The sequence below is a fragment of the Pundamilia nyererei genome, unplaced genomic scaffold (assembly GCF_000239375.1).
Source record: "Pundamilia nyererei isolate P.nyererei 1_Seehausen unplaced genomic scaffold, PunNye1.0 scaffold00209, whole genome shotgun sequence".
Classification (NCBI taxonomy): Eukaryota; Metazoa; Chordata; class Actinopteri; order Cichliformes; family Cichlidae; genus Pundamilia; species Pundamilia nyererei.
Window position 1 is genome coordinate 483109 of NW_005187610.1, and position 27132 is coordinate 510240.

Genomic DNA, 27132 nt, shown 5'->3' on the forward strand with positions numbered 1-27132 from the left:
AGTGATCGTTTGATATATGGACCTGCAGCGGAGTTTAGGCCCAGACACGGCTAGTGACGTCAGACTTAACGACGGATTGGCCCTGACAGCTTATTTGGTCATAACACACACATTTTCCCCTCATAGTCAGCAGCAGGGGCCCGACCACCAAAAAAGACCCTAACTGTCTATGTCTATGAGTGTAAACCCAAATACTTGATTATGAACACAGGTCTTTGCATAGAAAGTACCAACGCACTGGCCGCCTTCCTTCAGCCGTGTCCTGCAAGCCTCCAACTGGAAAAATTGGAGTTTACCTTATATGACGAGAAAGTCAGTGGGATGAATATTCTAGCCTGTGTGCGCTCAACGTAAATGGAGAAAAGGAGGCAAGCTCCTTTGAGAGACCGACTGGGTTTTATTTATACCCTCTCGATTTCACCCAGCGCTGAACCCTTGTAAAGGTCTTGGGTCTTTTCCTGCATGTGTTAACTCATGCAGTCAAATTAGCAAGAGTGAAAACAATATTTGTATTCAAAATAACATGCTTAAGAGAGGCATGTGTGAAAAGCTGCTCAGTGTTTGCACAGGAAATGCTTGGGCCAACTCCTTATTTAGTGCTCACATTAAGAAACTACAAACTGCAAAGCAGTTAGGGTTGTGCAAGCAGACACAATGAAAAATACCATCATTATTTGCAAGAAAATGCTGAAATTCACCTTGTGTTGCCAAAAGCATTTCAGGACTTCATGCCTTCCCTTTGGTTTTGTAATCCATTGTGACCATGAAATAGCAGTTTAGCACAGTTGACCAACGTTTTTAGGAGATTACAACTATATGGTGGACATTTCGGCTTCAGTCGCACAGCGTGGAAGCTTTTTTCTGCCAGTGAAAAACAAATAAAAGAAGTGCCATCCATAAGTCACTAGTGACCAGAGGTTTCCAGGGGATCACCGACTGGTCTCTAGGACTGTTTGACTTGTTTGGCCCAGCCTTACAGCAGCACCTTTGGGGTTGTCTTTACATTCACTGTCACCCAAAGACTTACACTATCACCTGTTATACCTGTTATACACTATCACCAGAAAGCGTTTACAGCATTCTGGCCACCGTGGGGTAACTATCCCTAAAGCTTAAAACCTTACTTTTGATTGTTATTTACTATTTTTCAAAGGTTTAAACCGACTTTTTAATCCCGTAAAGTTGGGTATTTTAACAAGGAAGTCTTTGGAGACTGACTTGATTCTGGAGTCAGCCTTAAGTATAGTTCAAACATTTAAAAAACGTACGCTGCTTGCTAGCTTGAATTTTGCTGGCACATCGCTATGACACTTGGGATGTTTTTTCTTTTTACTTTAATTAACCATGAAGTGATACTCTTCATGCCTTCAATGCCACACGTGAATTTGAACCCACGACGCTCTCTCCGTATGAAATCAGCGGTAACCACTGAGCTACCGTGCTGCACAAACGCTACCACAGGCGCAGCTCAGTCCCAGCGACTTGAAACCGAAAGCACAAATGAACGCTCCTGCAGGAAGCTCGCTCGGGTTTACTGCTCGTAAACAATCTTTTTACCATTGAACTGGTATTTTTTTTAGCCAAAACACAACTTATAAGGCTAACCCTCAACTTTGTGTTATGACTGTCATCATTATCAGCAGTATAGCTTACATGCAGTGCATGTATCATGTATTTCTATCATAACCGTGCAAAAATTCTCACACATGCTTTTGTTTACTTGTCTAACTCATATCACTTTTAAACCAATTTCTCTACTTTAGTCCATGTGAGTCACTCATATGGACTAAAGTACTGCAGCGATGTATAAACTGAGGAGTGAGAGCCAAGGTGAGAAGCAAGAAAAGACAAAAAGAAGATGAGGGGGATTTACGAGCAACAACCAAAGCAGAAATAGAAAATAAATGAATTTCATCGTCTTTTTCCTCCATTCCGTAAACAATTTAAAACAGAAGCATCCAATCATATCAATCAATTTATCTATCTACTACATCTATGTCAGTCTATCATGTTGCGCCTGTGTCTCACTTTGTACCTTTCTTTCATAATGAAAACAGTCTTCCTCTGTTACACACACACACACACACGCACACACACAGCTGTGTAAAAATAAGATGTGCTGTTTTTAGAAGGGAAGCCACATCCTTCCAGTACAGTCACACTGACTGCCAGTGTACTCTACTTCTACGTCGCTCTCGTTCTCAATTTTACTCATCGTTTCCAGGAAGATGCGCTAATATCTAAGGACAGTTTTTTTGTTCTCTGTTTTTTTGCAATCGAAGCCCCTCTGTGAACTACAGGTTTTGACTCATTTAATCTCTAATATTCTGATCTCTTTCCCTGCCGTTATCACTATAATTTGCTGTACATCTGCAGCGCACAAAATCTGATGTGGTGTAGCAGGATGTTGATTTAGGTTGTAATGCAAGGTCGCGGTGTGAGCCAGATAATCAAAGTATTTGCATGCCACGTATAAGCTCAAAGTCCTCATTTGGCCACACTTTCTTCTCTTCAGCCCTGAATCTGGATTTTAATTAGGCTTTATAAAATGCACTCAATACACTCAAGATCAATCTCGCAGACTTGTTATTACTGTCACAGTGGAACCCCGACTTACGAAATTAATTCGTTCCCAAGGGTCTTTCGTAAGTCGAAGCACCCATCGCGCCTTTTGAGTGAACAACAGGCTATAGCCTAATTGCTAACTGCAACAACAATATGTCGTTCAAGTGGAACAGCGAAGCACAAGTACGAAAGCAAAGGGGTTGTCACATGATTCGGAGGGCATTGTGGGCTCAGCCAATCAGAGCCAGCGGATTTCGTTACGCGGGCATTTTGCCATAACACGGGCAGAAATACTGCAGTTAAGTGCCTTCGTAACTTGAATTTTTTGTTAAATGGGGTATTCGTAAGTCGGGGTTCCACTGTACATTTAAGTAATTCTACTCTTTCAAAATGAATATTCATAGTACACAAATAGTAATTACAGCTAAAAGACTAAACTGGCCACGCATGCTTACATGTTATCAGTAACATCTCAAGTTTCTGAGTAATTCAGATCCATAGGATTACACATATTACTGTCACCGTCTAAATAATCCACAGGGGGAGCCCTCTTGCGCAACACATTGCAGGAAGTGAACCACACACCTACACAGGTTTGTGACACACTAAAAGGCGTCTTCTTACATCAAACGACTTCTCTTCAGCCCTCACACACTGAGAAACTATGAATCTCCCGAGAGGGATTCGCTGAATGAAACAGCGAGTCGTACGCATCGACAAAGATGACAAAAGCAATGCAACCAACAAACCAACATCCAAACAACAAACAAGACGGTAGAAGGCGAGCTGCCACACAGCAGGTGCATTTTGTGATTTACGTCAGTTTTTGCTCCAAAAAGACCATCCCACACAATCACTAATGACATCACCCGTACCTCAGCAGTCACAGAAAGTATACTCATGGCTTCATGGATACATCGCCAACCGTTGCTTTGGCATGCTCTGGACAGAGCCTGACAAATAAATACATGTAACGTATACGTGTATTTTTTAAAAACATAACTGTATTCGTGTGAACCTATATGTACACACACTATTGGTAAAAAATACCTGTATATGTGTTTTTTATTTTTAAAATTGCATATACGATACTCTTCCTAATCTTTATAAAATAATACGTATACGTTATTTATAAAAATACGTATACAGGTGTTTATAAAAATGTATGTACAGGGCCTCACCTTACTGTCTCAATAAAACAAACTAAATGGATAATAGTTGGTGATTCCTGGTTTGTTTTCTTAGTTTTTGGGATGCCTTTTGTCTATGGACAAAGACCTCAGTGACACATGCTGTCTGCAGCTGCTTCTTGCTACTTCACAAAGTGTAACCTTAAGGTATTGCCTATAATTAGGTGTCATCTGACTGCACCAATAGAGAAAGGTATTTTAAACACAGCTGTTTCAACTGTCCACCTTCAAAGATGGAGCAAAAGGGCAAATATGGAAGGAGAAAGCAACACAACACTCACTACAAGCGTTCACACAAAACACAACTATCACTGCCGCCATCGTTAAAACATACCGAACTACTTCATAGAGAAGGGTTAATAACTACCTGGTTTGTAGCTACTGAACTTTCAGAATAAGAGCGGACTAACTGTCCACCAGTATGCTGAAGAGGCCTGTTCTTTCAAGACCGATGAGAAAATATTGATATAAAGCACTAAAAACGAGTTGCATACCCAGAGTGCTTAGTGTACTAGGCTCTATGACGGATTTTACATTAAAAACCATGACAGTGTAATATTTTTTAAACCTAAAAAAAAGCAGTTTTATGAGCATGCATTTAGTTTGTGCAGCTGACAGGCTGTCAGAGGAGGACAAATTAATGATCACGACACTGTAATAATGAAAGATGTACTGCAACACAGCAGGTAAGCAGCAGCATTAGTAAGAATAATAATTGTAATTACTGTAATTGTAGGAAATGCACTAGTGAATATGATGAATAGAGCTGGCTCTCCCTTTCTCTTTGTCACTCACACACACACACTCACACACACTTTATTTCAAGTGTCATTAACAGATGTGTTTTTGTGCTGCTGACTCAGTCTCTTTCTCTTCATGTGGTACTTAAAGTCAAGGCTGATAACAGTGCATGGGCTCACAGGCAATTCAACACATGCATGTATACACACACACACACACACACACACACACAAAGTATTGCAATGCAAGGTGGAGTCAAAAAGAATAAATGGAATCACTAAATATATGTGATCTCTCAGGACAGCAGTATTGCAAAAGCACTATATATATATGTGTGTGTGTGTGTGTGTGTGTGTGTGTGTGTGTGTGTGTGTGTGAACGATGTGGTGGCTGTCTCTTACTTCCTGTTAAAGGGGTTTTAAGAGAGAGAGCGAGGCTGACAAAAACCCAGAGAGAGAGTGAGTCTATTTTTGGCCCCTGTGAGACAAAAAAGAAAAAAAAGATGAAGAGATAGCAGCAGGGTTAAATAAAACCGAGAGGCGCGCTGAGGCGTGAAAGCAAAACAGGAAAAATGAAACACAAAAGTTAAGCAAACAGAAAGAGGGAAACGGGGAAATAAGATAGAGAGAGAAGTGTAAAACTGCCCTAATGCACACTGTCTGCTTTTAAAGGCCAACACCCTGATAGGACGAGGTGTATGCATCAGAGGAAGTGCTTTGGCCTCCACGTCCTCTTAACAGAAACAGCCTGCACTCACTGAACAGCACGATCTGGCATCTAACTAGTGGCACAATTTTTTTAATGTATTGTTTTTTGTTTTTTTCTTTTTGCAATCAACTTTCCCACACTTGCACAAAGCCCATGTACAATATACGAGACCTGAGACATGAAGCTACATCTTTACTTCTCTTTTAAGCCGTTAGCTTTCCAGTTAGCTTTCCAGGCTAACGCAACACTTTTTTCTACTCTACGGGGTATTGTGCTTCTAATAACAGCTGCACACACATCATTTGCAGCGCCATAAAAAAAACTGAAATTAAGCAACAACTGAAAATAACTAAACCACAATAAAAAAAACAAAAAAAAACAACAACAATCCCACAATGCAATCAGCTAATAAAGCTCCAATTTTCTAACTTTCAGGCCTTTTCTCATTCAAGGCTGCAGCAGTCTACCGGGTTTCCGACGAAATTAAACGCCAAATTTAAAGCAAATTCACTGAATAATAGCTACGGAAGCTGCAAATTACTGTGCACTTCCATCTCTTACTGTTACATTAATATTAGGATCTGGGTATAAAGTGCTGCTGCTGGTGCAGAAGAAGAAGCGGTTACAGAAACGATAACATGGAAAACAGGATGGAAAGCTGATTTCTGATTTATTCATGTGTTGATTTAAATAATGTTACAGTTAGCACACTGCTTCATACTGCTTGGAAAATCTATCAGCGAAGGAAAATATAGGCGAGCACAAACGGCAGCGGGTATCTAACCCATAAGTTTCACAGGCATCTTCATTTATTTGTCAGTTCTCTTCCATTGCACCAACTTCCCCTTTCAACCAAGCATTAATAGGGTTTCTGCAATATTTGGACGTTGTCCCAATTTACTTTTTCATGCACTGAAACGCAAGTGTACCACCCTGCAACCTCACTTTAGAGTTGCACAGCCTTCAGTCTTTTGTATACAAAATACAAAAGTCTTTCATGTAAAATATAAGTGAAAGCAGAAAGCAATTATTTGCAATGAACACCAATCGCCACGTCACTTTTTTCATGTCATGTTACTTACCAAATTTGTAAGTGACATGTTTTAGTGAGATGTATAATTCTAATCAGAAGCGTGTATTCTGTCCAGTGAAAGGGAGGACGTGTCAGCATAGCAAGGCAGCTTAAAAAGACCTGGTAAGCATTACATTTTCTAACCAATCTAACCATGTGATTTCTATATATGAAACCTAACCAAGCAACACATTTAAAATGACACAAATCTGTGACGTGTATGACTTGAACCTCATCCTGAAGCATGAGCAGTGAGATCACTCGATGTATGAATGACCCCTCCAAACTCCAAACGCAGACGTTTTTTGCCTTTTGAAACTACAAAATATTGTGTTTTTAGCTCGATGGTTGAGCAGGTGACCCGTGTCACAAGGCTGAATGCAACGGCCTTGCTTTGCTGCCTCATGCACCTCGATTTCTTCGCGGCACTATGCAAAAAATACTGCCAGCCGCCACTGCTACCACTCAGCCTTCTGGTAGATACACCTATCGTATCAGTTTCAGTCGCCTTGTTCTCAGGTTATTGTTATCAAGATTTTCAGAAAACTTGACCGAGATTCAAACTCATCTGAGATCTTTAGTAGATAAAACACACCTATGGAAGTGTATCAGAATTGTACACTGCCTAATTTCTGAGTTCGCAAACTTGGGTGTCTATGCTGTCGGCCCGAGCGGCAGGGTGACAACAATACCTAATCGGCTTTTTACAGCAAAGCGATAAAATGGAAAAACAAAAACCCGAAACAAAAAAAACTACTTCTGTTCATACACATGAACACAAATCAATACTTATGCAAGCAGAGTCAGGAAAAGTTGTGCTCAAGGACATGAAAATAAAGACCGTGCCTATCCCATGAACTACCGTAAGACTTGCTTTTATTGACTTTGCACATATTCCAACAGCGCGTCATCGTAGTGAGAGTCCAGGTGCTAGGCTGGCCCTGCTGCTGTCCACAGCTGTCAACTGACACCACGCAATCCTGGGCAGCTGAAATCCTCCATCGAGCAAAAATAGCAAAGCACTTGTGAAGTTGAACAACTGGTCTCGGCAGTCCTTAAATGCAAAAAAGTGCTGTGATGCTACAACACAACGCTCCTTTTTCAGCTTTAAAAACGAGGAAATGACAAATGACACTTCTCAGCTGCAACAGCTCATATGCTGTTTTATAGCATTCGAATGACTTGCAAATCATTTCATGTTTATTTACACTTTTTTGTAAATGTAGTTGTAAAATGTTGAAAACGCTGCACGTAGCGCCTTTACCTGCAGGTGCTACGAGGGGAAAAAACAGACACATTTGCAGATGTTATCAGAAACCTGTGAGGAAAGTCAACTCAAACTGCGCAGCTTCAGCGAACGGAACCAGTTGAGGGTATGTTATCCATCTCCTGCTGGCAGAGAGAGAGATATCGCTTCAGAGGCACGAGACAAACACGCCGAAACTCGTGCTTTGTGCTGTCAGTCTCCGGTAACGAGCAGAGGAACACGAGCAGTAAATGCGCATGGACACAACACCTTTCACTGATTGATAACGCACCGTTAGCACATTAGCACACAACTGCACACCTGCCGAGACTGAAACGCCCGTCAGTGATAGCACAAACGCACACACACACACACTTCTGCTAATGACCGAGAGCACACATGAGCACACACACAAGATATTGTTCTCTCCTCATCATTAGCACATTTCCATGAGTGAGCGTCAACATGGTAGACACAGCTGCTGCAGATAACTCATCAACTTTGTCTCACAGCACACACACTTTCTTTAATGGCCTGCTGCCTGCGGAAGACTGATGACGGTTCAGGCTTGGTAGATGCATAGGAAAGGGAATGATAGAGCAAAATGGAGACGAGGGGAGGGGAAATGAAATCAAGAGAAAGGAAAGCGTGAGGAGAGAGATCAATACGGGGATGCCGGGACGAGGAAATGCACCTGAAGTCAACCTGGTTTGACTGATCTAAATCTTTTTTGATGTTTGTGCTCAGCTCGGATTGTTGTGAGAGAAATGCTGCAGCTTTTGAGGTGAGGGTGGGAAGTGAGCATTTGACAGACACACATTAAGCTCAAACAATGATGTTAAAACGTGAATAAAACAAAAAAAATAAAAGACACGAAAACCTGCAGTGAAACATGAGAGATGTGAGGAGGAAACCTCTGTGCACAGCACGTTCTGCAGGAGTGAAGCCAAAGATGGCAACCACAATAAACATGTAATCATGAAGAAAATAACCACAAGTAGTGCTATATCAAGACTATAAAAATAGAATCAAAGCTCAACAGTGTTTTTTTTTTCTAATGCGCGCTTTACTCAGGCGCAATAGATTGATAGATATAGATTTCTGCTGAATCAAAACAATCTCAACTGCTTTCACATTGCTTCAGCCACACTACATAATCTACATTCAAAGGACTCTTTAGACCTTTAGAGCTCTGAGAGAAGAAGAAAATTAGCTTTACCTGTCAAGTTAGCTCAACAACAGAAGGAATAAGGGCTCTTAAAAGCCTGCCATTGTTTCTACCCAAAAGCCCCAAACTTTTCTAGACATTAACGCCTCTGCATCGCCTAGAATGAAAATGTCACACACTCAGGTCAGACATTAAAAGCTGTTCACCCTCCCAGTTCTGAATGCAACCATCCGAGAATGCACGGCTTGCAAACTTACTACAGTATGTAATTGTTCCATTCACGCAGCATTTGCTAACTCTGTAGAATCCCCAGCTAGTCACATTGTGATACTGTTACGGACCAATCCCAAAAAGTTGATTCTGTTCATCTGGACGTAGCGTTTTCAGTGGGAGAAACGTTTCGTCACTCATTCAAGTGACTTCTTCATTCTCTTCATTGCTGACTGCAGGTTTCCCCAATCTTATAAACAGTACATTTGCATAGTGACTGAAACCAGCCCACTGAATGAACAATGGGCTGTGAGAGCAGTTTCTTGACCACTAATTTGCAAACTGTTGTGACCATTGATCAACAACCACTGTTCAAAGTCCAGGCCATTTACCATAGAGAGGCCTCCCAGCCCATTGTTCATTAAGTGGGCTAGGTTCAGTTATTGTGAAAATGTACAATAAGTCTGGGGAAACCTGCAGTCAGCTGAGACTGAAGAAGTCACTTGGATGAGTGACGAAACGTTTCTCCCACTGAAAACGCTACGTCCAGATCAACAGAATCAACTTTTGGGATTTACTTACCTGGATGATTGAGCATGCATTAAGACCTTACGGACCAATATAACCAAACATCAGTGATGTTACTCATCCAGTTTGCGGTTCATCTAAATCCAAGGGATTCTTCCTTTAAAACCTTTAGCACAGTTTGGGTTAAGACCTTTCCCATGATCAGCTTGTTTAAGTTTAAGTTAATTCAGTAGGAGTAGCGATTCTTGTGACCAATGGACATGTTGCCACAATGCTAGCTAATCAAAATGAATGTGGCTTACTTACTATGTTACTATATTACTAGGCATGTTTGGTTAAGTCGCAGAAAATGTCTACAATGGATAGTAAAAAAAACAGGGACTTTTCTGACATTTAACTCTTTATCTATTGTCAGGCAGTGTCTATTTAGTTATTTTAGTGTTTTATGAATGGATGTGAGGGAAGTCTTTATCAGCAGGAGAAACTGTAAAACTTGTGAAAACACAGGTAAAGGTCCAAAATGCATGCCCTCCTTCCCATTTTCCAAAGCTGTCTATTGGGACAGGAGTCTACTGGAGTCTCTTCCTGGGCCGATTGTGGTCTCTGGTCCTTATGATTGACACCCCTGTTACACTGACTCAACCAAATTCTGTTGTAGGGTTGTTTGATGAATCCAGACTAAACCCAATCTATCCAGCCTGGACCAAGCACGGAATTTACAAGTGTACTACACACAGACCTGACATGAGCTGACTCAGATTCCTCTGCAGTATTTTAATGTTTTTCAAAGGCATCTTTCACCAGTTCAATCACAAATGATACAAAAAAAGTCACATTACAATGGCCGGTAATTCTCAGCTACAAAACACGAACACGTATGTTGTATATTCTGGACTGCCAGATAGCCACTACTCTGAACGTGAGCAGGACCTGAACTTAAACGATTGAAAAGAAGCTTGAAAAACTATGAGGGGTTTCACAAAACAGATGAAGGACGAGCGGATGAAAAGAAAGAAAGGAATAGCGGGATGATGAAGGACAGGTCGGAGAAGAGAAAGAGGGGAGCATTTAGAGATCAATGTAGGATAAACGAAGAGCAATGAAAGACTCAATGAATGACCGCAAAAGACATGCGGTGAAAAGAGGACATAAATAAAAGATCGGAAGTAAAGGCAGCAATAAGAAGGAAGTTACGTTCTTATAACAGGAGGAGGGGGGGGCTTCAAGGCTGTTTCCCTCAGTAGATTTCACTCATTTCTGTAGTATGTGATCTTATTTTAGCTAAGTTCACAAAAAGAATCATTTGAATGTTCTTCATCATGATAAATCAGAAATATCACATCTCGTAGAGTTTCGCTACAACAATATGATTTGTGAACTTTCCTGTTATTCAAAAATGACTTAGCAAGTCTTGCTTTTCCTCCTGAACCCACAAACAAAGCTTGTTTCTTCACACCTCTTTAAATGATTTCCTGCTTTCTTTAAATGCAGCCCAGAGTTTTCTAGCACTTTCTTCTTTCTTTGACTGTAAAGAGTCCCCCTGTCGAACGGCCTGGCGTTTCGGGGAAACATGAGGTCAAATCAATAGAAACTGAGTTTGACGGCTCCAATTAACCAACACCGGTGAAGTCGAGGAGACAGAATGACTCCGAATTAGGCCCTGAGACTGTGTGCGTGTGTGTTCATGCATGTATGATAAACAGCTTATGTAGAGTAATTTCATCAGAGCAGATCAATAATACACATTGGTGCCCTTTGTGGATCCTGGGAGTTAGCCACTTTATCATACATTACCTATAAATTACAGGGAGTAATATTTTAAAGTGCTCTGCTGAACGCTGCAACTGCAAATCATGAAAGAAGCTTTTAAGGGGAAAAAATGTTTATTCACTGTTCAAACTACTTTTAAAATGTCACCATTAATACTCTGAAAGGCGATACACAACCACTTGCTTTGTGTGTCGTTGCTTCGTACTTGAACGCAGGAACAGTAAAAGTACCACCAAGAAATATTTTAACCATCAATCTTTTCATTGATTTTCAAATGTATATAATGATAGCGAGCGTCAAAAGAAGCTTAACATTTATTAACTCAAAACTAAATTAATGTCTTACAGGCAACGAATCAGGAGTCTGGCTGAAAGAGCATTGTTCATCATTTGATGACAGATACTGATGTTTAGTCAGAGTCATTATAATGGATTGGATTAATATAGCGCTTTTCTAGGCACCCAAAGCGCTTTACAATACCACTATTCATTCACTCTCACATTCATACACTGGTGGAGGCAAGCTACAGTTGTAGCCACAGCTGCCCTGGGGCAGACTGACAGAGGCGAGGATGCCATATCGCGCCATCGGCCCCTCTGGCCAACACCAGTAGGCGTAGGGTAAAGTGTCTTGCCCAAGGACACAACGACCAGGACAGAGAGCCCAGGGATCGAACTGGCGACCTTCCGGTTACAGATGCGATTCCCAACCCCCTGAGCCACGGTCGCCCCATTGTGAGGAATCAAACATCTGAGAAACAACCGCACATAGTTAAACACATGAACTCTTATCATGTGCAGAAACGTCGATTTATCTGCCCTAGTTCACAAAGCTTTACAGTAAAGGAAATGTCACTGTGACACTACTAAGGTTTCTCACGTGACGTCAAGCGCACATTATTCAAAGTTGTTCGCCATATTGGATAGGTACTGTAAAAAACAAAGTGTAATCCCTGGATAGCTGAGAGTTTGTAATAAAGCCCTTTGATTCCATTGAAAGTACAATCAGAGCAATATGTTGGCAACCAAAGAAATCGCAAGGAGTTTTTTGCCAACTGGTTGGGGAATGGATTTTTTTCTCTAGTGATGGGTGGTTTGCAGGGTGTCACTGACCGGTATGTAGATCTGCCTGACTTGAACTTTAGCAGTCACTTTGTAGCAGAAGATACTGTTTTTCCCCCTCACAACTGGTGGTTGCCAGATGGTTGCAGACCAGTCTCTAGGTCTATATGATTGGGGTCACAATAATGGTCATACATCTAAAATGGCAAACAAGTTAACATTGCGTGGTTAGTGGTCGTGTGTTTGTAAAACGTCAGTAGGCCATGACTGGGCACAAAATATAGTAGTTATAGACCTACTACAGCACATTCTTTGATTTGGGTGTACTTTGGGTCTCAGTCACACAAGGCTAGAGAGCAGTTATGACCTCTCAATCGCCATCACCAACTGACCAGTTAATTAGTCTGTGCTTTCCTGTCTTTGATAAGCGTTGCGTTTTACCAGCGTGGCGGTAAAGAAGAGGGTCAAGGTACTAACCTCAGGTTTACTTGTGTGAAATTATTTTTAACCTGAATTGTTTTATCAAGTCATAACTTAACTTATTTAGTTACATTAATAATATTAATACCCAGTAATAGAGTTTCCACAAAATTGTATTTCTCCTTCTACAAATTTAGCATCCTTAGTACATTCTTACTACAGCTGGGCACATACTGAGGCCACTTCCTTTTAAGTTTGTCATGCTTTTTTATCATCAACCTCTTCGTGCATAAATGTAGGTTAAATCTTTTGGGATTGACATTTTGGAGTTTTTTGTTGTTTTTTCTTAATGTGTGTGAATTTTAACTTGTCGTTTGTTGATAAATAAATCATGGTTTTACTTTAATTAATGTTCACGGGATTATAATACGAAGTAAGCACAATATACTTAAAATATCTTTTTGTAATCAAGATTACATAAACCTAAAAAGAGTCAGTCGTGCTGAGCTGGCTATCATCTTGGTAAGTCAAACAAAGTTCTGGCTATGAGGGCTTTCAGCTGGTACCAAATAACCAACTGCAAATATGAAAAATCCCTAAACAAATGTGAACCAACAAATATATAATCCAGGCTAAAAGGCACACATTTGCTAGAGCCAAACCAATCACTATCACTGTTCTACATAGAAACTTCTGTACTCTCTCACAATATAAGGCCCTTCTGTTCTTTATCTTGCTGCTGTAATCCAACAATGTTGTTGTGGGATCAATGATGCAACGTACCTACCTAATTGCTCCATCATTAAGGCCCAGGCAGATCTGACTGTATTTCTCGATGTTTATTCCAAGAAATGAATACATTGCTTAGATGTTTCATTACAGTTAAAAGACAGTTTTAGCTGGCTTGGCTGTGTGCACAAGAAACATTTCCAACTAGTAAATAGGCTTTGCTAATCCTACATAAAATGAATAAGTGGTCTAAAAGGAGTTATTCCTCTGTTTCAGGACTGTGTCACTGCTTTCAACAAATAACATTCATGGGGTATAGATGCTTTCTGGAAACTAAAGACAATCCTGCTATCTACACATCGAGAAAAGTAACGGCATTCTCCAAGTGAATCGAACCTTTTTTTTTCTCAGTCTTTTACCTCACTGAAACCTTCCAGAACTTAAATCGGGATTTAAATTGGCAGCTAGCAGGGGACAAGCACGTAACGTGTATCAATAAAGCTTTAAAGGAGGAGAAGAAAACCCGAAAGCCGGGTTAAGTAGCTGAATATACAAAAACGAGCTGATCAAATGTCCTAAATGTTGAGGTAGATAATGCAACGACTAGGGCTGTTCAATATAACGATATATATCGGATGACGATATAAAAACGTCTATCGTTTCATTTTACGCTATCGTTTGTTTCGTGGTGTCGCAAAATAAACTGTTTACGGCAATATTTTTTCATCGTTTTGATGGTCATTGTAGTGGCTATATTCATTTCTTAAAGTTCTCTCTTTCTCTTATATATATAACCACACTATGAACGGACAAGCGTCTGTGTTTATGCGTTGTCGTTAGCAACAACGACGGTAACACCATTGCGTGTCCGCTTGTTTATGTTCCACATAAACCTTTCACAATAAAGCTCAAGATCCTGTTGAGACTTTTCAAAATAAACTGAATCTCGTGAAAGAGCAGATTATTTACGGATGAGAAGTAAAAAAGAGCCGCCAGGTGCTAAAAAATAAACCTTAGACTCAAACGTTAGAACAGGCTTTTCCCCGCAGCACGCCGTGTAATCATTACAACTTATGTCTAAAAATGTATAGTTTCATGCATCGGTTAAAACACTCAACTCCAGGTACATGACGCGCAGCTGGAAACACTTCACGCAAGTCGAGCTGCCCGAGATTCACAGAATTTACAGAAAATGTTACATTTTTGTGATTTATATCGATATCGGGACGATAGATTTCTTATATCGGGATATGAGAGTTTGGTCATATCGCACAGCCCTAGCAACGACCACGTGTTTTTTTAAGCCTTAAGGATACAAACAATGTGTTTTGAGCAATCTTTGTACCAGTGACTGAATAACACATTTTAAATAGTCAAGCCGCCTCCTCACCAGTCCTGCCAACCTGTTGTAACGGTAAATATGGATATTAGAGCCTGCTGTTCGCTGTGTGGATTTCTTATATAACCGACTCTGGATGTGTTTCCACTCTGCCTCCACCTCTCTCCCTCTTACACTTGCTAATTCTCTCCCCTTTGTCCATCTTCATCTCTCTCTCCTCTCCCCGTCTTTTTCCATCTCTCCCTCTCCCGTGTTGAACCGAACACTTCTGCATCTGTATCGCATCAAGCCGAGGGCACAAATCAAAGCACAGCACACAGACACACAACACCGGCCGTCCCACACGCTCGTGCACTCTCCTAAAGCCATGTCTGTCACCCCCCCTCTCCATCCATCCGCACACATCTATAACTTGTCCTCATCTCCATTGCAGTGAACACCCACACAGATTTCTGCACTGGGAGCGAGATGCAGATAAAAAAGAACAAATATAGTGGGTTTGATTCCAGCAAAGCATCGTGCAGGAAATCCACAGGAATAGGAGCGAGGGGGGGAAAAAAGAAGAAGTGTTACCTGTTAATCACCACTCTAAAAGCCAGAAATACGACTGGTTACATAATCTGAAGTGGCGCTGCTGCTATTTTAGAAGGAAAGGGTTTTGGTTAAGAAGTTACCAATTTTAGAAATTCTAGAAAATATTTGGATGTTAGGAAAGGGACAGGATGTGACGTGATCACTCCAAAGGAGGGGAAGTCACAGCAAGAAATTACAAAAGAATAGGGAACAGACAAATGAGAAAGAAGAGGAAGGTAGAGAGGAGACGAAGGTGAAAACCTAATGACGGGACTGGCCTTTTCTTTGCACGTTTATGAGTGTGTGTGTCTTTGTCTACTTTCATAACATAACATAACAGTTGGCGGCCTACTCAAAACGTAAGTGGTAGTGCTACATACACACAAACACACAATTCACAGAAGCCTTTCTGCTTCATTCTCTTCCTGTATCTCCTTTATCCTCCACACAGTAAATGTGAGTACTGCAAAGAGGAGGAGGAAGAAGAGGAGGTGGAGGAGAATAGGATTGGGAAAATAAAAAGAGGAGAGTAAAGAAAGAGTGCGAAACCTTACGTAATTGAGCCTGGAGGTAGACAAGGACAAAAAAAGAAGGAAAGACAAAAAGAAAGTAAGAAAATCAGAGATCGCTTGCAGAACGCAGACACATTGAGTTACAAACAGAACTTTTGCAACAACATGTGACACAAAGACAGCTGACAGCGCAAAACTTAAAAGCCACCGCATCCAGCAGTTTTTGTTTCTCACAATTTAACATCAGATGATAATTTCCCTCAAGAGAACTGCTCCCTGTTCCAAAGATGCTGCTGCCTGACCATCCTGTGGTGAATTAGAAAACCAGAAATCCATTGTGCAGCGGCGCGAGAACCCAATCACATTGCAGTTATACCAGTGGAAACAGGCAAATCAAAGTAAATCTGTGGTGGTAAACAGTTTGTGGCTCTACTCACTAGCATAACATCTTAATAGTGCCAGGTTTTGAGTAAAGGGAGGCCAGACAGAGAAAGGTTGGGGGGAAAGAAACAAGTTAGTTAGCTAGCAAGCTTTTCTGTATCTGACTTTTTCCCATTGCCTCTCAAAGACAGGCACATCTGTCAAGGTTGTCACACCATAGTGCGTAGAAAAGATGGGCATGCCTTCCAGGTATAAAAAGCTATCATGAAAGTACTTGTAACTTAAATTTCTTTGAATAATATTGTCATGTTCATCCATTTTCTGCCGCTTATCCAGGTTTAGGTCGCAGGGACAGCAGTCTGCAAAAAAAAGCTCAACCCTGCCACCTCCTCCGGCTAATCTGGGGCGACAACGAGGCGTTCACAAGACAGTCGAGAGACTATCCAGCGAGTCTTCGGTCTCCCAGTAGGAATACCTCACCTAAGAGGCACCTCAACTGAAACCTTTTGATGTGGAGATGCTTCGGTGCTTAGTGCATCAGGTGGCCATCAAAGGTGGAGGCCCTGGTGTTCTCACCCCCAGCTTCAAGAACTGGCTATAATTCTTGACCTCTATAAAAATTTTGCGGATGACTTCATGTGCTCAATTGGCCGTTTCAGATAAAATTGAATAAAATTAAGTTCACATAATTATTAGAGCCAGAAAGGAGGATTATCCAGGATATGTTAGGTGGCTAACAAGTCGTCAATCAAAAGTGCAGTGCCCTCAGTTTCACAGTCCAATCTACCAATCAACTATTGAACTGTTTTTTAGGGTTTTTATACTTTCATTTTGAAAAATTTCTCCATTCAAATGAAAGCGAAAAAAAATTGCTGTCACATGCTGTCAAGAGCATGCCAAAGAAGCAAGTGGTGAAATAGCCCTAACCATGTAGATGTCACAATGCTGGAACACCGCAAACGCTAACAAAATGAAAGTGGATATATGAATTCTCTTGTATAGCTTCTCCTTTCTTTTTGTTTCACTTTTTTAAACAAAAATGCCACATTTTTTAAGACACAACACGCTGAACAATCCTTAGCAACTAACGTTGATTTAGTCTTTTCAAGATCTCAAGTGAGCCATCGGCCTGCAGCTAGGCCGATAAACATGTAACCACTGTTTCAACAGCTTCCCAAGATAATCAACAATGCTCAACAAATAGCTGCCCTCTGTGGAGAGAAGTGAAGATGTCTTATTGAGATAAGGTTGCAGAAATGCCTGCATGCACAGTGTACTGCAGCTGAAATAAAATGCGAACAGTTCCTGCAGTCATCGTATACTCATATAGCACAGGGTCTAAATGTCAGCAATTTAGACTGAAAAAAGCTTTTAAGATGTTAATTGATGGTAATTATTTGCCTTGAAATAGATAAATTACTACATGAAGCATGTTAAAAATGTGTCTTTTTTCATTATCAGATGCAGTATTGATGACCTATACTAAACTGTTACCGTATGCTTAGTGACGCATCGTTTATGTGGTTCTAATTTATGCTACTTACTGGCTGAAATATGTGAAGCTGCAGTATGTTCACTGAATTGTCTATCTGACACAAAAAGTTAATAGACTTCCACTTTATATTTACTAAATACAGAAGCAAAATTATGGAGAAATAAAGAGCAGAGTCAAACAGTATGACCCTGGCAGCTTGTATTGGCCCTAACCGTCGTAGTAATCAGTTCTAAATACAGTTCAGAGTTTCTTCAGAGTCTGTTTCTATTTTAGTCAGGTAGTTGGTTAGATAAATTAAACCTCACTAAATTTAGAAACTGTCATCTTTACTCTAAAGAGCTGTGTGAACAGAAATGCTGTCACAGCTCTGCTGAAACTTCACGTCCCAACAGCTGGCTTTTATCTGTTGCTGGTGGATATTAAGCACCGTAGAAACGAGGGAAACAAGCTATTTAGAGGTTGAAGATTTTGGTTTTGTTTGAAGGGTATTTGAGCATGTCATTATACTGATATGAATGTACCATTTACCAATAATGATAACAATATCAGACATGAGAACTAAAGGCTGAGAAACACAGGAAATGGAGAACAGGACATGAGATATAACAACCGCTCAAATGGGGACATTGTGGTTTATGAAGTGCACCCATCTTTGCGCCCAGGCTACAACTTTAACACCGAAAGAAAAGAAAAAACCCGCACACATACAAAAGGGTTTGTCTTTTTTCAGAGAGGGTTTAGTTTCTGAAAAGCCTGCATAAACAAGCCAGTCCAAGACAAAAACTGAAGTCAATTCACAAACAGCAGAATTACCGCCTTGTCAACTAGTCAAGTTGCATTTCACCATCTGTGGAGACTTCAACCTTTGGATATAAAATGTCTTTGTTTCACATTATGTCATGATTAGCATATCACCAAAAACAATACTTGCGGTACCATTCAATATCAAAATTCCAAGAATTTGTTTGCTACTTTAAATGCCGATACACCAGTAATTCTTGAAGTTAGGTGGGTAGCATACAGGTACAAGTATTTTAGGCTATCCTTACATACTTAAGAACTAGGAAGCCCTAAATATCTGGTATTGTGACAGGTCTAATTTTAATTTGTCAAGTTAGCTAATTTTATGTGTTTATTTTTTCCAGACGCTGCACTGATCTTGACCTGTGAACATGAAGTCAATAAAAGTTGATTCTGACTTCACGAACATGGGCCAGATTTCAGGTCACTGTGTTCATGAACCTTTTAACCGCTGTACCCAACTAAAACAAGCTGTTGCGTCATGTAGCTGCAACAGGCTGAGGGGACTTGGGTCCCCTTAGTTATCATTGGTCTTTCAAGTCACCATAAAGAGCACAAAGGAAACAACTTTGTTAGAAGAGAAACACACAACAAGGACTTCTAATTTTACTCTAACTAATGAACATAGAGGGACAATCTAATGAACATTATGTTCACTTTTTGAGCTCGTCTGCAGGTCTACTATAACATAAGTCATTGCCATGCAGAGTTTGACCTACATAAATGTATATATATTTGGCACCCACCAAGGAAGTTTTACCCGGAGCCACAGGAAATTTATTTTTTTTACTTGTTTTGTTAACTGTGCTATTATTATTTCACACATAACACTGTTAAACGGTCAGAAATAGTATGAAAATGCACAGCTAACTAGGCAAAGTTAACCGCCAAAGGCCTGTGTGGAGCCTTGAATATGTAGGTTTAGCTTGAAAATCTCATGAGTTAACTACCAGCATATCCCCTGCTGATCGTACAGTGCATCTAAAGCTGGTCTTTAAACCCAAACATATTTAATTAACACCACAGTCTCCACAGTGAAATGGAAATGACCCGCCCTTTGTTTCTGAGAGCTACCACAACATCTGTATGATTATTTAGCGAATCACCGCCGAGGAACTGAATTAACCTAATGGTGTCAGGAAGTCATGTCACAGTTGATGAGAATTAGCACCTCCTTAACAAGTGTGCCGACAGACCGCAGCTCTAACAAGGAAGGTAATAGGCAGGGGACAAACTGAAGCAAGTCAAATGAAGCAGACAAGGAAGCACTGATGTAGTGATGGCGTTCAGCTATAACACACGCAAAAGCCATAAAAAATAGAGGAAGAAAGAGACATTTTGGCAAATAACAAACTCAGCCAAAATCACCCAACACACGCCTGCATGCACTCAGAGAAATGAAGGGACACACAAGCTCATTAATCCTCTCAACCTATTGTTGTCACTGAAGCATAATCCCGAAGTCGATGACTAGCTTAATCTACAGCAAGTCATGTGACTCTAGTTACACAAACTCTAATCATTTCACACTTGCACACAAACAACCAGCAACCGAACCAGCAGCAATTTTTGTTTCATCCAATGAGAAACGATCTACACATCTTTAAAGCCACATTTTGGGCACATTTTAGCTGTTACTTTCAATATCACAGCAATTACATGTGACGTTTTAGGATTCTGTCACACCAGGCTGGAGAGACTGGTCAGCAACCTGCTGGCAAGCACATATCATTGGAGGAAAAATGTGCACTGCCCCCATCGGTTGGCAAGTGCTTGCTGGCTGGCACTGAATAGAATCGGTCAAAAAGACATTGCTGCAGCAAAGATGTCCTTATGATTGGTGTGGTCGCCTGTACTTTACATGGAAAACACCGAGTTAACCTCGCACACTCCACATTTACTCTTCAAGAGTAAATGAAGTTGCTGAGTGTTTACGCGCAACCCTGCGCTTTCCATGGGCGACGTTGGCAATTTTCACCTAGCCAGCAGCCTGTAACCACTCACCACCTGGTCAGGGAATACATATTTTTCCCTAGTAACCTTTGGTTGTGTCTTTCAGGAAATAAATGAAAAATGTTTTTCATAAGTTTATTTATGTAATAAACTGCAAATTTTCTCACTATATGTCTATATAAACATATATATGTCTGTATGTACCCTCGTTCCTCCTTAGCTAGCATATACCAATCACGTATACGGCAGTTTTTAACATCTATGTTTTTTTCCCTAAATTTATTACAGATATCAATTGTTTAAATTCGTCTGTATGCATTTGTTTCATGTGCCACATTCCGTGCGCGGCATCCAAATACGTAACGTAACGTTCACAAAAAACTTTTGTTTGACTTACCACTGAAAATGAAAATTTTTAAAATGTGCTGCAGGTTTTTGCTAGTATAGAATATGTATGCAGATAGGTTTATGACTTAAGAATGGATGCTCTGGTGAGAAGTAATTCAAGTATTTTGGAATAATTCTTAGGTCGTTTTCTCTAAAAAAAAAATATATATATATATATATGTATATGTATACGTAAATGACACAACAAGTAATTTAATTTTCTTTTTTCATTGCTTTTAAGCTTTTGTCTTGTGTTTTATAGGTTATACACCCTTCGGTATGATTTAACCGTACCTTGTACTTTCAATTGTTTAATTTTTTTTTAATCCAATCATCTAAACTGGATGATGCATGTGAAAAAACAGGAAAATATTTTGCAGATTAACAGACTTTTTTGCTTTTATTTCAGTATATTTTCATTTGAGATTTTATTAATTTTAATGTTAGTTTTAATCTTTTTAATTATTATTGTATGGAGGGCATATGTCAGAGACAGGACTATTCCTCCATTATACCTCTTTATTTTTTAGTTCAGTTCTTTTCCAAATAAGTTTTAATTTTTTTTTTTCAAAACACTACTTATTATTTTTATTTTGGTTATCTGCGTTCTAGTCTTGCTGATAACGCTAAACAAAACACACACACATACATATATGTTAGTGTATATATAAGTGTCGAGTGAGATCAGCCAATCAATACTAGACTGTTATCCAATCCTATTGTCTGCAACAGAAACAAATGAGGCATTATGGGATGCCATTCCCATGACGACAGGGATAGCAGGTATCCTGTGTCTTCTATTGATCTGAGTGTGTTTTACAGCTGCGGGTCAATACAGGTAATGGATAATGATTTACACACACACACGCACACACTCATACAGAATAATAATTTGCACATTAATCACTCTGTTGATAATGATGCATTTCTCTTTATTGCTATTAGCTCATCAATAACTAACGACACACACTTCTGTGTATGTGTTTAAATGCCAGTAACAGGATACTATCAAGCCATCAATATCTTACTGTAAGAGTGAGTCCAGAGGCCAATAACATCTACCAGAAGTCCAGTAAGAAAGGGAGCTCTTACTGCTGTCATTGATTTGAACACTGCTCATGAGCACAGTGGCGGTAAGAGAGGAAAATGACGCAGGCAGGAAACAGACCAGGCGTTAGAAGGAAGTTAGCTGACCTCAGAGGAGAGGTCGGATGAGAGGTCTGATTTAACGGTTGATAAAGTTGCGACAGAGACAGTCACACAGAGAAAAGGCTGCTAAAGATGCAAGGTAGCAGTTAACCTCCCTTCACATACATTTGATTATCATATGCGAGGCCTCCGAGAAAGGCAAGGGTCCTTCAGACCCACATGCACATGCCCACATTTCAGTGATAAGTCTAAACTTTGTGCAGGTTCTTCAATAAGTAAGCAGCTCAAATGTTTAATCAGGGTTATCAACATGGCCCTGATCGGAAATTCCATGATTTTTCCATGAATGTTCTCTAACTGAAGAGCGCCTGCCTGAATCCAAAAATATTACCGCACTCTGGTTCGCTAATGATGCTTTTTACCTCAGAGGAGTCAGGTCGAGAATGGATAAAGTTCAGAAAAGCTCTTAAAAGCACTGCAACGTGTCGAGAAAGGTTAAAAAAAAAAGCAGCTGAATCCATCATCTATGATACAGATTCACTAATATTACCTCATTTCTTTCTGTGTCAAAAACAAGCTCTTCTACCTGCTATAATCCCACCTACACACACATACACCATTTCCTCCTACCTTGGCCCTTATCTGTCCCGAGGTCGAAACTTTGCGGATCAGCTTGTGTGACGTCTCTTCTTGTTCTCCATCGCTGTCTGATGACTCTTCACCTGCTTCACCGGGCTGCAAGAAGAGGAGATAAAATCACCGAAAATGAATGTGAGATCAGGAGCCGTAAAATGTCCTCATTTCAAACTGTAGTGGAAGCGTTCAGCCACTGATTCAGCAGTTTGGCTGATGGGCTTTTTACTCAGAGCAACATTTTATGGTAAACTTACATAAAATCCCACCGTCACCTACACAGAAAAAGTAAAAATGGACCGATAGTACAAATTTTTGGTATCGACCAAGTAATCACCTAATCATAGAAACTCAGGTAGCTCTTACAGCTCTTTAAAAAAAAATAAAGCAATATTAATTTTATAGGAGTTAAAAAAACTTTTTTAAAAAAATGCTGCTCCAATGATTCAGGTTTTTTTTTAGCATGAATATTTTCAAAATAAAAGACACTAACTGTAAAAGATGTACCTAGACTACATAAGTGCACTTTAGGCACTCGCTGATCTGAATATTTGCATATACAACAGAAAATGTCAGCATAGGCACGAGATTTTTTTGGGTACCGGAAGGTTTCTGGTTTGTAGCCTGAGTGCTACTGACCAATCACATTTGAGCAGGATGTAGCTGCAGGCGAGTAAGCTGCCTGTGGTGAACAAAAGAGGTTCTGCATTCACTGAAACGCAACGTAAAAAAAAAAACAAAGATGACTGAGCTTTACGTGTACGCACCATCGTGGAGCGAGTAGTTTTAACTTCTTAAACAAAGCCACCACCCCAAAAAAACAAGAACGTCACCTCCTCCTCCACAGTGGGAAATCTGAGCCTGCTGCAAAGCTTTTCCGCGAGTCAAGAAGTCAGGGATGTCAAATTCAGTACATGTCGCTGATACTCTATAAATGTGTGGGAAAAATGATAAAGTGAGGAGGTCGGGGCGGATGGATGTAGTCGTTTTCTTTCAGCTGCTCCGTTTAGGGTCTTCTCTGTCACACTAACCCTCCGTGTGTTCTCCTTCACTACATCCTCTGAGATCTTCCTCTTCTCCTCCTGCCTGAAAGCTCCATCTTCAGCACCCTTTGTCCACTATATTCTCTATCCTGCACATGTCCCTCTGATGTATTCATTTCTAATCCTGTCTTTGGTCATCAAAAACACAGTTTAACGGCTACATTTTCTTACTTTGTGTTCCCATTCACACATTTCCTGAATCTTTCTCAGAGTTTATCCACACTGATCCCTGCAGAGTGGACATCTCCCCGTGGCTGCTTCCTTCCAGGGTAACTTTGTCACATATAGTTAAGGTTTATACTCGCTGCTCAAAGGGGCTGTTAATAATTCCTGTATTTAAAGGCTGCTCCATGCAGATGAGGTATCTCGTTTAAAAGCACGTGTCTTCTTTCACCTGCAGGTCGAGATTAGTCAAGGCTTTTGTTATCTCGACACGACCCGAGGTAAAAGACTCTCGCTAAGGGATTGTATTACTTATAAATTAGGGCGTGTAAGTTGACTAGTCCCATTGTTAAAAGTGTAGAGTTGTTGTTTTTTTGTATTTTTACCCCTTCTGAAAGGGAAAGGAAAAGAAAGTGGAAGCAAAACCTGTTGAGGAGCCCCACCTATACTTTCACAATCTCTCTCTCTTTCTCTTTTTTTTTCTTCCAATTTTAGCTTTAAGTGTGAAGATGAAGTGGACTGTACTCACAATATGAGTCCTTTCAGAGTCTTGCGGTGATCCCAGCGACTCCCCAGCCCCCGCCACGTACAGGACGTTGGGGTTCAGTTTGGACGCCATCACGAATTTACAGCGAAAGGAGAGGAGAAGGAGTAGGAGGGCGAGGATAACAAAGAAGAAACAGAGACACGGGTGTGAAGGGGGTGAGAGAGATGGGTGAAAAGTTGCAGAAGATGTGGAGGGGTGGGGGGATGAGAGAGGAGAGGAGGAAGGGAAGAAGGGTGGAGTTTGGCAGGTGAAAGCCGGGCTGAGAAGAGAGATGATGAGGAACGGGACAGCAGCGGCAGCAGCAGGATCTGGGACGCCACGCTCCTGCCGAACTCTATCCAGGGCCAACTCTGGAAAAGACAGAGAGATGAATTATTGATCAACAGAGAAAAGCTCGGGTTTTTTTGGCAGGGGGAGGTTGTCTCTCTCTTTTTTGCTGGAAGTTCCCAACATGTATAAACAAAGTGTGGCTTTCATAGCTGATTAATTTGCCTTCCTCCTTCCATGGCAGGCTTTCAGCTGACAGTGCTACAGACACAATGCACACGGCGCTTCTGTTTCTCGGTTCCTCTTTGGGTCTTCCTGTCTCCGAGCGTTAAACACTTTGAGGTTTACGGTGTTTTGGGGTTTTTTTAGGGCCCTTTTAGGCAAGTCACACAAAGTCAAACAATTATAATAATACATACAGCGATGATTGGGAGATGGAGACAGAAACATGCTTCATCACCAGCCTCTGCGTATCTCACACACAACGTGTTTTGGCATGCAGCAGTGCCGGGAACACACACCCTTACAGTCAATATATATGTGTGTGTGTGTGTGTGTGTGTGTGTGTGTGTGTGTGTGTGTGTGTGTGTGTTTCCTTGATTACGACTTGGACAGATTATTCAAAAACCTGTCTGCGCATCTTTCACCTCTCTGCCGCCCCCGGTGACACCAAAAAACTTGCACACATAAGCGCTCAAAAACACACTTCAGCACAAACGCTGAAGAATGTGTGTGTGTTTGTGTGTGCGGGCTTTTCCTTTTGAAAAAGCCGATCAAACTGCGCTGCTGTGGCTCACATGTTTCAGAGAGCCGTACACGCAGACGGATGCACGCACAGCGGGCTTGCTGGAGCCGAGCGCAGACCATCCATCAGCCGTGTCTGTCCTCGCTGTTTACCGCGGGAGCTGTCGGCGGACACGCGACACAAAAACAGTCCGGTCCGTGTACAAGGACCGCGTGCATATCTATCAGCTGGGCTCAGCCTCAGCTGAAAACGTCCATCAGCGACCTGCGGCCACCACCACCTCCTTTGCTTTGCACACACACAAAAACACACACAAAAACACACACACATATATATATCTAACCCCCCTCCTGCGCCCTCCTGTTTTTATAAAATGTTTTTATTATTCACCTTCGCTGCTTGATTTCTCCTCCAGCGGAGCTTGATCAGGTGCGCTGTTTCTGCCCCGCTCCGGTTACCCTGTCTGGGTGGCTCGCCAGCCGGCGTCGGGGTGCTGCTGCGCGGGCGGCCGGCGGTCAGCAGCGACAGGAGGAGCAGCAGGAGGAGGAGGTGGTGGTGGAGGAGGAGGAGGAGGAGCAGCGGCGGCGTGCGGGTCTCTCCGGTGGTGCTCGCCTTGCAGAGAGAGCGGTCATACGCATAGCGTCGGAGCGGATCTGAATCAGGTAGCAAGAGGAGGAAGGGGAGGGAGGGAGCAGGGGGTGAGAGAGAGCGAGCGAGAGATTTAAAAGCGGCCGTGTTGAGACGCTTCAAATCGCCATATCGGGGTTAAACTGAGAGCAAATAACGTGCACAAACACACACACGCATGCGCCTGCAAGCAGGAAAAACAGACCTGCTGAACATAAGCAGAGCTACGTTAATTAACACAGTGGACCTTTGAATGAGGGGGAAGACATCGTTTAATCAAAATCGTCCTGAGGTAAAGAAAAAACAAACACGCAATGAGCTTTTACTGATTGTGCATTAGCGCTTAACAATAAGTGTGTAATTACAGCGCTGCCAAGCGTTGATTTGAAAGGCAAAAGTCGATTAAAATGCCAACAATCCTTTGTTGTTGTTACGTGCACACGGTATACCGTTTCTCAGCCTGGGCTTACATGGGCGCATGATGGACGTGGTTGGTTTATGGACACCTGTATGCAGCTAGAAAGCATGCTCAATCATCCAGGTAAGGAAATCATAGAAAGTTCATTCTCTTCATTCATTTCTTCATTTTCAGTGGAAGAAACGTTTTGTCACTCATCTAAGTGACTTCTTCAAACAGTAGACGTCACATGGTGACCTTCAGTCACTTGGTTACTGAAGAAGTCCTCTTAAGAAGTTCAAGTGACTTCTTCACAACGCAAAGCAGAACCACCTTAACTGCATCTTTGACACATGTAGGAGCAGTGTTTCTAACTGTGCAATTTCTCCAGATGTGTCAGCTCCTCACCCGCTTTCAGAGGCTTAGAAAATTCGTCCAGTTGTATTCAGAACTCTTAAGGTCATTACCGAGATTTCATGACCTGAGGTGAGGGTCGGGACATAAAGCTACACCAGGAAAGTTCAGTACAGCATCTGCAATACTGCTGACGGTGCACCAATCCGTCAGTCATATTCTCACTCCACCTTTCCATCACTTGTGAGTGAGACCTCAAGATACATGAAGTCCCTTGCTTGAGGCATGCTATTTCTACCTATTTCTACGTACAAAGTAGGAGCATTCCACCATGCTGAATCTCATCCTAGCTATTTCAC

The 27132-nt window shown here is 41.3% G+C and overlaps 1 protein-coding gene across 2 annotated transcripts in view; it reads right to left on the reverse strand.

Moving 5' to 3' along the window:
- Nucleotides 1-26077, reverse strand: part of LOC102210088 (diacylglycerol kinase delta) — a 91758-nt gene extending 65681 nt beyond the window's left edge. For both annotated transcript variants that reach the window (XM_013914604.1, XM_013914603.1), the window contains exons 1-3: nt 25786-26077; nt 24366-24733; nt 22629-22733 (exon numbers count right to left, since the gene is read on the reverse strand). In XM_013914604.1, coding sequence (XP_013770058.1) covers nt 22629-22733; nt 24366-24455 — 195 coding nt within the window. In that variant the 5' untranslated portion in view covers nt 24456-24733; nt 25786-26077. The remainder of the gene's footprint in view (nt 1-22628; nt 22734-24365; nt 24734-25785) is intronic.
- Between the last annotated feature and the right edge of the window lie 1055 nt (nt 26078-27132).